Genomic DNA, 12,842 nt, shown 5'->3' with positions numbered 1-12,842 from the left:
CTGAAACTGAAATTTTATTTAGCAGCATGTTTTTCTGTGTGCATCTGCCAGTCGTTAGTGGCCAGGTTTTTGGTCATTTATTCCGTAAAAGGTAAACGCTAGCATTCGACTTATTGGCATCTAGGCGATAGTTTTGTGGGCCAAGCTTTGACATGCAGCTACTTTCATATTTATCAAATCGTGCCATTTCCAAATATCCATAATCCATTGTATGCAAATTTCAGCATGACTCGAGGCAAATTAAATACCTCATTAGGGCATGCTTAAATCAGGCCAGGAAGTTTAGTAGGTCGCATCCAGCGCCCTATTTATACTCGGATTTTAAAGATCTAAGATCTTAACATTCTTGAGCTATACTTATGGAGATTGCTCTGGGGTTATCAATCTTTATATCTCTTTCTTCGGCGCCCATATTTGCTAGAAAAGGGATTCATTAGTTAGTTCGGTAGCAATCGACCGTTATCGAGTGCCATAATCTATATATATATTTTCGTCAAACACAATAACACATAATTGAGTCTTTCTGTCGGCTGCATATTATGTTTTATTTGAAAATTTATATATATACATTACAGTAAATAATTTAGTCAGGTAGGTGGAGAAATAAAATGTAAGATTACTTAATTATCGTACAGCAGCACCGCAAACGAAAATGAACGAAAACCGGAACAGAAACGAAGTCCTTGGGTGGCACTTGCTATTGCTATTGCTATGTCGCCTGCTGTACAGCCCGGTAATATCTATCCGCAGTTGTATACAATTCTCGTGAATTATGTATGTTGCTTCATGTACATTCTAACCACATGGTCAACTATCCTAGGTCCTTGGGCGAATCGGGGTCTTGGCTGACGAACGACTGACTATAAGCCTAACCTGTCCGGAAATGCATCCAGTTGTCCAGATCTCTATAAAGCCAGTGGGTTGACTATTTGCTTGTGCCCGCCGCAGCGGCCTCTTCCTTCTTTTTCTGCTTCTCCCGCATTAACTCAGCGTCCCTGCGTTATGGGATGGTATATTAATAATATTATATCTTATACATTATCCATTACAAATGTAAATCACTCACCTGGCCTTCCTCTGCTCCACGGTGAGGTTATCGGTTCGCTTTCCCTTGGTCAAATCCGCCTGCTTCTTCTGATTCTTCTGGCGGGCCAGGTCTCGTTGGTTGCCGCCTATTAAGTTGGTGATATTATAATTGGTTAATACGTGGCAGCTGGTTAGTGGCGCGTGCTAAATGTGATCTACATAATCTATGAGAGGTTAGAGGCGCTCACATGTCCTCCTCCATCGATTTTTGCCTACTCTATATGCGAAAACCCAGGATTACTTTCGGGTCGAAATACTAATTCTCTTATCATATACTAGAGATTACGAATTTGCATGACACTGGAGGTAATCCTAGTTCATTTGTTATTTAGACGAATAGATATATGTATGGGGATCTACATGCACATTTAATACACTGTGCAGTATTAACAAAATGGCTTCATGATGCCCCTACTTACGTGTCATTTTTAAGGCTCCTTCTTGGCTCTCGACTGAAAATAGCTACAATTTGGATACACTTCTACTTTTGGGAGTAGTAAATTTAAGTTGTTTCAGCGTTGTATTAAATATTCCTGCTGCTTTTCGAGCAGTCGAAGTTGATTTGTTTTTATTGAACGATGTGTCAAACGTTGAATGACACTAACGCGTTAGATGCGCACAGGCACTAACGCGTGGTAATCGATGGGCAGCACTGGTGTGCTCAAAATGAGCAGAACTGGTATATTTGCCGGGATTTCGGTTGATATTTAAAAAATAATTTCATTGAAAGTAGATTTAAGCTAATGTAAAATTTTATGCATGCTTACCATGACAAATTTTAAATGAATATAATATCCCACCGTCCGAGATCGACAATTTTCACCAAATGTATAAATATATTTAAATATTTATGGAACTTGAAATTTATTACACTACAGTAGTAATCCAGGCAGCCATTAAATACTGTACATAGAATCTAATAAAAACACATCTTATTGATTTTAATTAACACTATCATCCACTGCCAACTGACCTCGTTTGTTATTGTTAGTGACAGCATATCGTTCCTCGAGATCTTCGAAAATGGATCTGCTGCTCATGTCATCGTACTCCTTTCTTACAACCCATATTTCCAACGTGCTCAGCAGCACAAACTTTGTGTGGGCGCTCTTAAAATAACGAATTGTGCAGATTTAAACACCATATTTATTAACAGTATGCCGATTACCTCCTTGGGGTGATTTCCAGACCAAAGACCTATAGCATTCAGATATGATTTAATCAGCATTCGCCAAACCCAGTACATGTGCATGTCGCCAAGTTTCGGTATTGGTGGCACCGTAACTTGACTAACTAATTTTGCATCTGCGCAGTCCCCCATAATACTGTATTTTACTGATCTGAATAAATTTTGAAAAAACCGAAAAATGGATCTTAAAACCATAAAGACAGAAATATCATTACGTTGTGACTGCCAAAATTTCGAGCTTCAAAGTTTCAGTAGTGTCTAAATTTTAACAACTGTGAAAAATTAGTTATCAAGAGTTAATTACCATTTTTTTAGGTTACCCCTTGAAATCTCTTAGCTTAACTAATAAAAGTTATTCTTTGCATATAAAATTACACATATGACCCACCACAGGCGAAATAAATCATTCACAAACATATTTGTGTAGTTTAATAATTAATCTGCGGATATACAATAACATTAACACTTAAATGCGTGGATGCTTCACTCCGGGACTTCTCAGCGGAGGCTAATACTAGGGCTAGTAGCAGATGCGGATGCGGATAATGGGCGATGGGACGGACGGAGACGGGAATGGATATGGGAGTAGGACTATCTGCGCAGGCAGGGCTCGCAGGTGCCCGGCAGGACGAACGAAGGATGGCACTCCGGGCACTTGGGGTTCTCTCCGAACCACTTGGCGCGCTGCTCGGGAATCTTCAGCTGGAACGAGTTGTACAGATCGCCGCTGCTGGATCCGGAGCCCCCAGCCGCTGCTCCTGCACCAGGACCATAGCCCGTGCGCCCAATGGTTTCCAGCGGGAAGGCGTACTCCGGAATGAGCAGTTGCTTGCGCAGATGGCTTATATCCGTGGAGCTGGCCACCACATCGGATCGCCGCTGTGCCGGTTCCGACTGCAGTTTCTCCTCCTCTTTGGGCTTAATGGATCTCGAGATGGCCAACCGGTGGCTGGTGCTCGACTGTTGGAGCGGCGAGGTTATCTGGACTGGCTTCTTTTGATGGCTTCCAATATCGTTCAGTCGGGTGTTGAATACATCCTGCTTGCTGGTGACCCCGTAGTCTCCAGTGGTCTCGGGATATTCACGTCCATCCACACCAATGGGTGGGTCCAATTTGGGAGGCTCAAGACCGTTCGAGGGCACCTTCCATTCGTAGTAGATAGGGGGTCCCTGGGTGGTAGCTATATCGTGGGGCACAAAGTCCACGAACGGCGGCAGTAAATCGTTGAAGGGCAACTGTGCCGGGCGCGATGGCGGTGCTGCAGTGCTGGTGGGCGTGGCCAGGCGGAAGCTCTGAGCCGGAGCTGGAGTCCGATTATCGCTACGTGGCGGTACGCCAACCGTCGTAACCGTAGTTGGGTGTGTGGCTGAGGAGAAGGGTACACCGGCCAAGGTCGTTGGTCGACTCAGTGGGCGTGGAGTTGTGGTGCTGACCTCCTTGCGACTTGGAACAGGACTGAAGGGAGCCGCCGTTGATGTGCGCAGTGTGGTGGAGACTGCCGCGTTCGGGGTCTGGGACTCTTCTAGATTGTAGATGGGGTACACGTAGGGTGGCTCATAGATCTTGGACGGTGGCTTGATGAACTTGGTCAGCTTGGTGCTGGACTGTTTCGTTTCACGGACCGGCAACTCCGCCGAGTTGAAGTCTGCCGAGGTGTTGTACCGTGTGCTGTGGCTGGTGCCCAAGTCATCCATATCATGCTCTTGGAAACTTGGTCGCCTGTTGTGCAGGGCCTCCGTCCGTCTGACGGTTACCGGAGGTCTTCGAGTGGTTGTTGTTGTGGTGGTGGCACGAGTTGTGGTTGTTGGTCGGGTGGTGGTGGTCGCTCGTGTGGTTGTGGTGGTGCTAGTGATAACGGGTATCCTGGGCTTGGCTGGTTGGGCACTGGGCAGCTCGATTTGCGGTTCATAGGCCGGTGGAAGGATCGTCCGGCTAGGTGGTGGAATGCGCCAACGCGTCTGCGATATCTGTGGATCCAATTTTCCCGCACCGGCTCCTTTGACGGACTCATCACGTATCTGATTCTGATTGGAAGTGAACTGCTGCAAGAACACGCCAGTATAAATGTTAAAAAACCATAATCATTTCCAACTACACTAAAATATAAAACCATCACCTTATATTGGCTTCTGAATGACTCGCCGGAATAGTCGGGCGCATAAGGACGATCCAGAAGATCGGGTCTTGGAGTGCGCAAGCTGTTTTCCTCGTCGTTTACGAAGGGCTTGTCCCGCTGACCTGTGAAATAGATTTTGAGGTCAAATCTAATATGATTCCTGAGGATATTATACAAACCAATTAGGAGATTGGCAGCATAGTTGCTCTCCGCCTTGGAGCAGTTCACCATGTACCAGTGATCGCAGATTAGCATTCGCTGTTGGAAAAGTGTCGTGTTTGGGCACGTGTAGCTGAACTGGCGACCCAGGCCATCGCACATGTGGTACACCTGGCAGCCCGTCTCCACATCCGCATAATATCCGGCTGGACGTCCGGCGCAGGAGAAGGATGTCTTCTGCATCAGCAGCGAGGCAGGATTCGTTTTTGGGATGGCATTTTGAGCCTGCAGGGAATTATAATAATCATAATTACTTCAATTAGATAATATTTTTATTTAATTACTACAAAATTTAATTCATTTGTTAATTTTGCATGCGAATGGAACATAGGGTTATAATCTTAAACAAAACATTCTGGTCAGTATGTCTCAACAGAAACTTCCATTGTCAGCGAGTAATTTTGGATTTCTATTTGGGTTGTCCAGTAGACCTTACACAACCTTTTTTGTTGAGAGATCCATGATTTCATAGATTGTTCGGAATGCTGGGAAAATGTTTTTCACGGACTGGGCGGAAGCTTCTGCACATGTGCATAGGTGTAGATCCAGTGGCAGATTTCGATAAGTCATTGGGCTATAATTTGCTACTGTCGACGTGAAATTTTTTCATTATAATTAGACACATCACAGGGAAACAACAACAATTTCCACAAAAACCGACTAAAAATAAAGTTGACATTTCACACAGCAGCACAGGTCGACTGATGCAAGAAGCCGTGGCACCATGTGCCAAGTTATGACATCGCGTCAATTCATCACTTTGGGCCCAAGTCAGGGCAGCATCCGAATCCAACCTGCGGCCTGGGACCCCAACTCCCAGCCTGAAGCCCAAAATGTACACCTTATGCTTACAGCACTCACATTCCCATTCACATTCACATTCACACATGCTGGGCACGAGTACTCGTTGATATCGATCTTTGTGTCATTTATTTGGCTACTCCGAAAGTCTTGGGACTGCGAAAGCCTCCATCAAAAGTGGCCGATTACAGATTATACTCGGAAGCCTTCTTATCTCCCAATTATATCTCATAGATGCGAGTTCCTTTCTCTCTGTCAAAGTTTAGTAACTTATGTTTAAATTTGAATTAAACTTAAGAATGTTTGTTTATAGTACATAATTATTTAATTAAGCAAGCAACCATTATATCTAATTAACAAAGCTTTTGGCAATAAGATTTAAGGCCTCTTCATTTAATTTTCGTTACTCGTAATAGGCTATAAAAAAGGTTTAGCTAATCGGGTCTTTTAAATACACATACGAAGATCGGTAATTGTATTGTCCCTAAGTAAATTGAAGTCAATTTAACTAGTTGGGTTTGAATGGGTTACTTATAAGGAGAGATGGTCCCCTCATACTAGAAGCTCTTTAAACCCAATTGATATTTCCCTTAGATGGAAAACTCAATAGCTCCACAAAGTGCAGGAGTTGAGGGGAACTATCTTGAGGGTAATCATTCCTAATACGACAGGGAATCACTTAAGGAAACCCGATTGTGCAATCCCCTAGACAGGCACAAGGCACAATCCAAGGCCCCGTCAAGATTTCCATTTCACGAGACGGAGCTGTTTGTGTTTCTCATTTCGGGCAATTTGCCATAATTTGAAACGCTCTTCAATTTCATTTCAGGCATATTTACGGGCCGCACTAAAACACACATTCTGCGCCCAGTTGCCCACTCGTCCGTTACATAACAGCCACAACTTCATCCTCGACTTGGGTTTCGTTTTAATTTCTTGTATGCAAATGGCGAAAACAATCAACACACTATTCTCCCTCAGTTTTTGTTTTTTGTTTTTGTTGTTTGGCTGGCAGTGTGTGTTCCATTTCTGCAAAAGTGTCAGACGAGTTGGAAAAAAGGTCACTTGGTCAGCGGAGTCTTTTGTCTTTGATACACTCGCATTTGTCTCGAGACCTTTGCTTCTCTGAGTCATGTGTATCTTTGCCGGCCTGTGTGTGAATTGTGGATTGGATGCACTCGTACACACATAGAATAAATTAAAAATGAAACAAAGCGTAAAGAGCGCAAAATTACAACATTTTCCGCCGTTGCTCAAAGAAGTGACTTGGGAAGCTCGGAAGATTCGGTGGCAAACACAACGAACATTTGTCGGTGGTGCCTCCGCGGGGGATTTTGTGTTGCAGAATGAAAGCCCTCAAATTAAAATCTGCTAAGCGTTAACTTCTTAAGAACAATATTATTCCTCCCAGAATGACAGTGTCACAGATAAAAAATTAAACAAATTAATTGACAGTATTCTATGGTAATTTGTACAATGTATTCCATGGCTACGGCGCCCCATTGCTTCGCACTTTTCAAGTCGTGTAATTAATTTGTAATCAATCTATTCTATAAGATTTACACATTGTAATCAGATTAACAAGTTAATATACATAAATTTGTATACCTTGATTTAAGTTTTGTAGTCATAATTCATTTCTTTAAAGATTAATTTCAAATGTTTGTTGGGGTAAATTTTCTATTTAATTTATGAATAAGAGTTCTTGTTAAAATAGATTTATGTAAGCTCATCAACGAATCGTTCAAAATATTTTAATTAAAACTGGTAACTTGCTTTCTTGACTTGCCTTTTAATTTGCAATTTATTAAGATACGATCGAATACTTAGTACTTGGCTTCACATTGTATACAAAAATGTAGTATCTATTGAAAAAACGTAATTAGAATTTGACTTAAGAAACTCCAAGTTCGGTTGATATTCAATATTTTGAAGTTTGTAAAAGGGCAGGCAATAGTAATGGAAAGAATTTCCCAACCACTTTTGATTTACACAACTGAAACTCAATTGAAGGGTCACGCTTTGAATGATAATGATAGTCACAGTCTTAACGGATTAACATTTCTGTGGATGGTTTTATTGTGGAGGGGCAGGTGAGAATTATTGTATATTAAATTTCGCTAAATACACTTCAGGCGAGCTTCATTAGCATTGATTGTACGATATGTTTACGATATTTTAGCTATTAATTATTGCAATCTTCGGAAGGAAGATAATAAGCACCTTCCACGCTGAACAAATACGGCGTTTAAATATTTATACAATTCCGCGATTTGCATTTCAATGCTCTCTCACGTGCACATCGCATTCGCCAACGGAATCTCCGCTGGCATATCTTTCAAATTCCCCGATTGAGCCCGGCTAAGGGTATGAGTCGGACTTACCTCACTGGCCAAAAATAAAGCTGAGCAGAACAAAGCCAGGGTCAAAAGTCGCCATGGCGTTGGGATAATTTGCGTTTGTGCCAACATTTCGCCGATTGTTCTCTGTGGCTCCGGGGATTGTTGGGAGGGGAGGGATCTCACGATGGAGGGCTAAAAAACTGAAACTGAAAGTTATTAATATGTTATTGAATGGTCGCTGGTCACAATTGATGGGAAAGTGCAGGCAGGGCATATAAGTTGGCGCTAATTGCCTTACACAATAGCGGCTCGCATCTTAATACCCATTCCTTTCCACCATCCACCCATAGTCATATACATATAATAGTAATGCGTCTTTTGTTGCCAATCTTTGCGTAACCGGGCTCTGTTTACTTTAGTAATAACTTTCCCAAAAATATCTCCTCATAGGTAATCACCTCTGGGTGATAACAATGTATCTGCTGGTCGGTTTATTTATTTTTGTCACTACGAAGAGACCATTTGAAAATTTTCTTCGCCTTCAAGCTGTTTGTTCGATTCAACGCTTTCGTAATGAATTGTATGTGTAATTTAAAAAACATTAACTTCTGCAGTTGGTGCCGCTTTATTGACTGACAGAATTTGCAACGCTGTCGCTGGCTCTTCCCCCGTTTCTGCCTCGACCTCCACCTACAATTCAATTGTGCGACCTTGCCACTTGCCACTCCGCTCCTCGCCAAAAAAAAAAAGAAATACAACAACATGTAGTCACACCGATAAAACTGTCAATCGCAGTCGCAAACAAAGCTCCAAAATGCAAACTGCACTTTATGACCGTTTATAGTAACCAAATTGGTCGAAATTGACTTGTCCGGCAAAGGCTCTTAACTTTATGAATATCCGCTTGGGTCAAGAACGTCTTCCGTAGGTTTATTATGCTGTTCCAAGTATGGTGAAAATGTTTTATGCCTAGAACTAATTTGAGTCTCCAAAGTTTCCCAAGTCTTTGATTTAATGTTGTTTATATTTATTAACCGCGCGTCATCACTTGTTTTTGACACAAGTACAACATAAGAAATACTGATAATGATCAAGTAGAAGCTAGCAGATTGCTGGAAATCTTTAGCATGAACTTGAATTTGACCAACTTAATAGACTCTGAGGAGGGAATTTGTTATAAAAAGAATTGGATTTTTATGTTGCGCTAATGCGGTCTAACGATCAAAACATTAGGCAATAAACTTTACTTTTTATGCCAGGCTACACATTTTTATGACTTCTTTTTGTTTCACTTTGCATGCACCCACACTGTTTACGTAAAAAATTTGGTTTTAATTAAAAATCCACTTAGCTGATTAGAGGAAAGTTGGCATAAATGACTTCTCCATGATTACTTTTTATTTTTATTTAAAACCAAAACAAAAGGAATTGTATAGTTTGTTAGTTAACGAAAAAAAAATATATCGATTTCGAAATAAAATAATAATGGGCAATATATCTCGCGATTTAAATGCATAAAATGAACGTCTAACTATAAGTAAGGTATTAACATTAATACATTCGCTCCGCCATTTAAACTAACTTTTAAGTGTACTTTTGCAATTAAGTTTACGGGTAATTGAAATGTTTTTTTTAGAGGCATAGCCATAATTTGCCCATAACAGGCGTCGTATAATTTATTAGGTTAGCGGGTCTGAGGAACATCATATCGCTGAGCTGCAAAGTTCAATTGCCCAATAAAATCTCATACTTTTCAGCTAACGAGATCATCTGGCTCAATGCTAACCGCAACATTTGTGGCAAGTTGTGGCCAGCAGCCATTCGAGCCAAGTGCGTGTGGCAGCAGCAGCAGCAGTGGCAGCAGGAAAATGGCTAAAAACCAAAAGCGAACAATACTGAACTGGCATCTAGTTTGGCGGTTTTTCCCTGTCTTGACCTTTTTGACAACGGAAAATATTTACCGCTTTATCCTCCTCGGGTTGAACTCGTGATGCTGGTTGCAGTTTTATTTCTTGGTTGCTTTTTTCGCGGTTTTTTTCATCAATTTTTTCTAAGTTGCCTTGTGGCCAGTAAGGCGAAGCCTATTTGACATTTTTGCCAGCCATTTCCATTGAAAGAGCATTGCGAATCTAACTCGAAGATGCTCAAACGGCAAATAATAGCCGAGATGCAGCAACAATTATGCCAATTAGTTGGCATTACAGGTTGATTACGATTACGGCAGGGCCAGACTCAAGATATTTCGGACAGCCATAGTTGGCATTTTTCTAATTGTTTTCGATTGGACCCCCCGACTGGATGGAGAAGAGGAAGTTATTAAGATGCAAGCACAAGATCTTAGATGTTGGGCTCGAGATGCCGATGTCGAATCCGATGTCGACTCCAACTGATCGGCGGCGGGCTCACCTTCGCCCGCGTCTTCAGTTGACGGAGTATCTTAAATTGTACAAACTAATTGTCGCCGTAGGTGGTGTGCTAAAATATATTCCATATGGTCGCGGACCTCTTCACACATCCGATGCGAGTTGGTGATTCAGTGCGATGTGATCTTTGCAAAGATCAAATGTCAGCAGCACTCGGAGTGCATCAAGCTCAGATTGCTAATGCAATTGCATTGGCTTGGAAACAAAGTCAAGAGCAATCGCACACCGCCAGCAACCGAATTGGTTCGCATAAATTATTTGCTTTGATACTATATAGACATGCCATCAACACTTTAGCACATCATTTCACAGTCCTTTTCGAATGGAGCGCGCCTATAAAACGTATCCAAGTTTGTATCTTGTATCTGAGGGTTCGCAATTCGCCCGGTACAACACAACCGCTTCGTTCGAAGTCGCGTCTTGAACTGAAGACTCCGAGTGCACCCAGCTCGGTTTAAGATTCCCATTAGGCCGCCCGCTACAGACCAGGTCTCCGCTGGAGAAGCGCCAAGCGGAGCTTCGTCATCGGCGCACAGTGGGCGATCCGGACGCCCACATGCGTGAGAGAAAATTCTGTTCATTTGTAAAGAAATCTATGCAAATACTTTCAGATGCGGGCAAATAAGCTTGCTAAATGATGTAAGTTTGGAATTTAGCGGCGGTTTTTAGGTATTAAACCATATTAAAGCATATTATTTATGAGGCTGTATAAGTTGGTTCGTTTGATGCCACTGTGCCAAATCTTCTCGGCCAGTTAACGAAGTTCAATCGGGTTTTTTGAGCCCCTCAGCCAGCGAAGCGTTTGCATTGCAGCTTCAGTTTCGGTTTTTCAGTTTTTCAGCTTTTCAGCTAGATTCTCAGTTTCAATTTACCGTTAACAGCTACGTTTTCATTTTCATTGCACGTTATTAGCATTTGCAATGCCACCGTTTAGGGCAACCCTTCACCCACCGGTGTTTATTTGTCTAATTTATTGGAACGTTTACGTTAAAGCCACTTTGGCAGATGGGTGAGGGGGCAAAAGAAGTGGGCTAAATAGAGCAATCGAGCGGGGCTAAAAGAGATCTGCACCAGATTGGGCGCCAAATTGTGAAATCATTTTCCCCATCTCAGATTCGCTCGATTCGGCTGGCTTTTTTGGCGGCATCGTTGTCAGATTTCTGGCGGCTGGGTTTTGTAAGCGGAGATTTCCATTTTCCATTTTCATCTTCGTTTTTCGATTCAAGTCGTTTATTTACTCCTCAAAGCCCTTTTGTCGCGGAAAAGCCAGAAAAACAGACGAGGCGGTTTGGGCCACTGAGGTTTTCATCGCTGTCGTGTGTTGCCCCATTCAGTTGCTGGATTTCATTTTCGATGGGCGTTGGGTTTCACCCATCCATTCCCCCTCCTTTCCTCTTCACCTTTCCCACTTTAGCCATTTTCATTTTCGTGATGGAACTGAGAGGAAGCTAAAGTCGAGAGTGTCGGGAGTCAATCGATGGTTTATATTGTAGTTTTTTTTCCTATTTTTTTTTGCTTTAATATTTTCAAAAATAAAGAAAATAACACATACATAAAAACTATTTGTAGACCTTGTAACCTGGAATTTAGTGAGTTATCTCCTGGGTACCTGGGACTAGCCTAAGTGGATTTGGGGGTACTGGACCCATCCTGGATCCCCGGCTTTTGCTCCTGGTTCTGCATGTCCAGCGAATGCTGCTGGAAATCGGACAGGATGCGGCTCTCGGGGATGTCCGTCTCCACGCGGCTGCCCACAATGTCTATCTCGCTATCTTTTTTATCAAAAAATATGTCGATGATTATCCGAACGCCTTTGGGAGAAAATATTATTATTTAAAAAAAAATAATAATCTCTAAGCCAAACGTGTAAAGGAATGCAAGTAGTATAAGTTATACATACATTTTCTGTATTGACTATTATGTTAAATATTTTATAGTTCACCCACCTTGATTAGTGTGTCGAATTGTGGTTTTGCTTTGATAGGACCTTTCTACTGTATTCGGATCAGACGGAAGCTCATCTTTGGCCGATTGGAAGACTACAGACTCCTTGGACACTCGAAGGACACTCTCACTGTAGTTAGATTGACTGATTAGTCGAGGCAGTATAAAAGGCGCGCCTAAACTCTCACTTTTCTTTTTCCTTGTCCTCCGACATGGACATGTTGCAAAGGCTGCTACCGCCCTCTAGATCCGTCCTCTGGGCTTCCTCTGACATGGCGCCAAAGTAAAGGGACTTGGCCATCTCCAGTTCCTGGTTCTTTTGAGTGGCAAAGTTGTAAAGGTTGATCATGTCTCGCACCCGAATGGGCGTGTCCATCCGCTTGCGCTGTCCTGTCTGTGGTGTTTCCGGTGTCTGGATTTCGGATGAGGTCTGGAGCTCCTGGTCCGGATCGGTCTCCACATCCTTGTTGGAGATGTTACTACAGTCGTCCTCAGGGTTGATGGTGTTGGTGTCCATGGTGTTGGTGCTTGAAAGTTTCTTGCTCTCCCTAAACTAAAGTAATTACTACAACTGCCTCGAAAATTTCTAGTTGTTCAAGACTTCCGATTTTTCAGTTGTTCGAAAATTTCTGATAACCTCCCGTGTATGTGGGAAAGTAGTAACTGACTCAAAATTCGTTTTAGACAATGTCACTTGAATATGACCTTTACCTCAAGGAGA

The 12,842-nt window shown here is 42.4% G+C and overlaps 4 protein-coding genes across 6 annotated transcripts; all 4 read right to left on the bottom strand.

The window, feature by feature from the left end:
* Positions 1–924: 924 nt before the first annotated feature.
* LOC117145855 (putative SERF-like protein) lies at positions 925–1,670 on the bottom strand. Its single transcript, XM_033311675.1, has 3 exons — positions 1,506–1,670; positions 1,067–1,172; positions 925–995 (listed from the first exon to the last, which is right to left on the bottom strand). The coding sequence occupies exons 1-3, from the start codon at positions 1,510–1,512 to the stop codon at positions 926–928; spliced, it is 183 nt and encodes a 60-aa protein (XP_033167566.1). The 5' UTR covers positions 1,513–1,670; the 3' UTR covers position 925.
* Positions 1,671–1,910: 240 nt separating this feature from the next.
* LOC117145854 lies at positions 1,911–2,487 on the bottom strand. Its single transcript, XM_033311674.1, has 3 exons — positions 2,255–2,487; positions 2,060–2,195; positions 1,911–2,002 (listed from the first exon to the last, which is right to left on the bottom strand). Exons 1-3 carry the CDS (start codon positions 2,468–2,470, stop codon positions 1,983–1,985), a joined length of 372 nt encoding a protein of 123 aa, XP_033167565.1. The 5' UTR covers positions 2,471–2,487; the 3' UTR covers positions 1,911–1,982.
* A 194-nt stretch (positions 2,488–2,681) lies between these two features.
* Positions 2,682–10,597, bottom strand: LOC117144917 (mucin-5AC). 3 transcript variants are annotated; one of them, XM_033310364.1, is made up of 5 exons: positions 10,161–10,597; positions 7,797–7,960; positions 4,572–4,836; positions 4,393–4,514; positions 2,682–4,318 (listed from the first exon to the last, which is right to left on the bottom strand). In XM_033310364.1, exons 2-5 carry the CDS (start codon positions 7,881–7,883, stop codon positions 2,867–2,869), a joined length of 1,926 nt encoding a protein of 641 aa, XP_033166255.1. In that variant the 5' UTR covers positions 7,884–7,960; positions 10,161–10,597; the 3' UTR covers positions 2,682–2,866. The 3 variants fall into 3 exon arrangements, with proteins under 3 accessions (XP_033166255.1, XP_033166256.1, XP_033166254.1); XM_033310365.1 differs by having other exon boundaries at positions 2,682–4,315; XM_033310363.1 differs by having other exon boundaries at positions 2,867–4,318; positions 7,797–7,954.
* A 1,081-nt stretch (positions 10,598–11,678) lies between these two features.
* Positions 11,679–12,797, bottom strand: LOC117143935. The gene is made up of 3 exons (XM_033308852.1): positions 12,310–12,797; positions 12,124–12,251; positions 11,679–11,988 (listed from the first exon to the last, which is right to left on the bottom strand). The coding sequence occupies exons 1-3, from the start codon at positions 12,636–12,638 to the stop codon at positions 11,798–11,800; spliced, it is 648 nt and encodes a 215-aa protein (XP_033164743.1). The 5' UTR covers positions 12,639–12,797; the 3' UTR covers positions 11,679–11,797.
* Positions 12,798–12,842: the final 45 nt, after the last annotated feature.

This window comes from Drosophila mauritiana, chromosome 3R (genome assembly GCF_004382145.1).
Source record: "Drosophila mauritiana strain mau12 chromosome 3R, ASM438214v1, whole genome shotgun sequence".
Lineage (NCBI taxonomy): Eukaryota > Metazoa > Arthropoda > Insecta > Diptera > Drosophilidae > Drosophila > Drosophila mauritiana.
This window is presented reverse-complemented; position numbering and strand designations above follow the sequence as displayed.

Coding starts and splice junctions, on each gene's coding strand:
- LOC117144917 (XM_033310364.1), bottom strand. CDS start 7,883: ATGTTGGCACAAACGCAAATTATCCCAACGCCATGGCGACTTTTGACC. Junction 4,837..7,796: donor CTTTATTTTTGGCCAGTGAG/GTAAGTCCGACT, acceptor AATTCCCTGCAG/GCTCAAAATGCCATCCCAAA. Junction 4,515..4,571: donor TGCTGCCAATCTCCTAATTG/GTTTGTATAATA, acceptor TCTATTTCACAG/GTCAGCGGGACAAGCCCTTC.
- LOC117145854 (XM_033311674.1), bottom strand. CDS start 2,470: ATGGTTTTAAGATCCATTTTTCGGTTTTTTCAAAATTTATTCAGATCA. Junction 2,196..2,254: donor CTGGAAATCACCCCAAGGAG/GTAATCGGCATA, acceptor CGTTATTTTAAG/AGCGCCCACACAAAGTTTGT. Junction 2,003..2,059: donor CACTAACAATAACAAACGAG/GTCAGTTGGCAG, acceptor TGTTTTTATTAG/ATTCTATGTACAGTATTTAA.
- LOC117145855 (XM_033311675.1), bottom strand. Junction 996..1,066: donor GTGGAGCAGAGGAAGGCCAG/GTGAGTGATTTA, acceptor CCCATAACGCAG/GGACGCTGAGTTAATGCGGG.
- LOC117143935 (XM_033308852.1), bottom strand. CDS start 12,638: ATGGACACCAACACCATCAACCCTGAGGACGACTGTAGTAACATCTCC. Junction 12,252..12,309: donor GAGGACAAGGAAAAAGAAAA/GTGAGAGTTTAG, acceptor ATCTAACTACAG/TGAGAGTGTCCTTCGAGTGT. Junction 11,989..12,123: donor AATTCGACACACTAATCAAG/GTGGGTGAACTA, acceptor TTTCTCCCAAAG/GCGTTCGGATAATCATCGAC.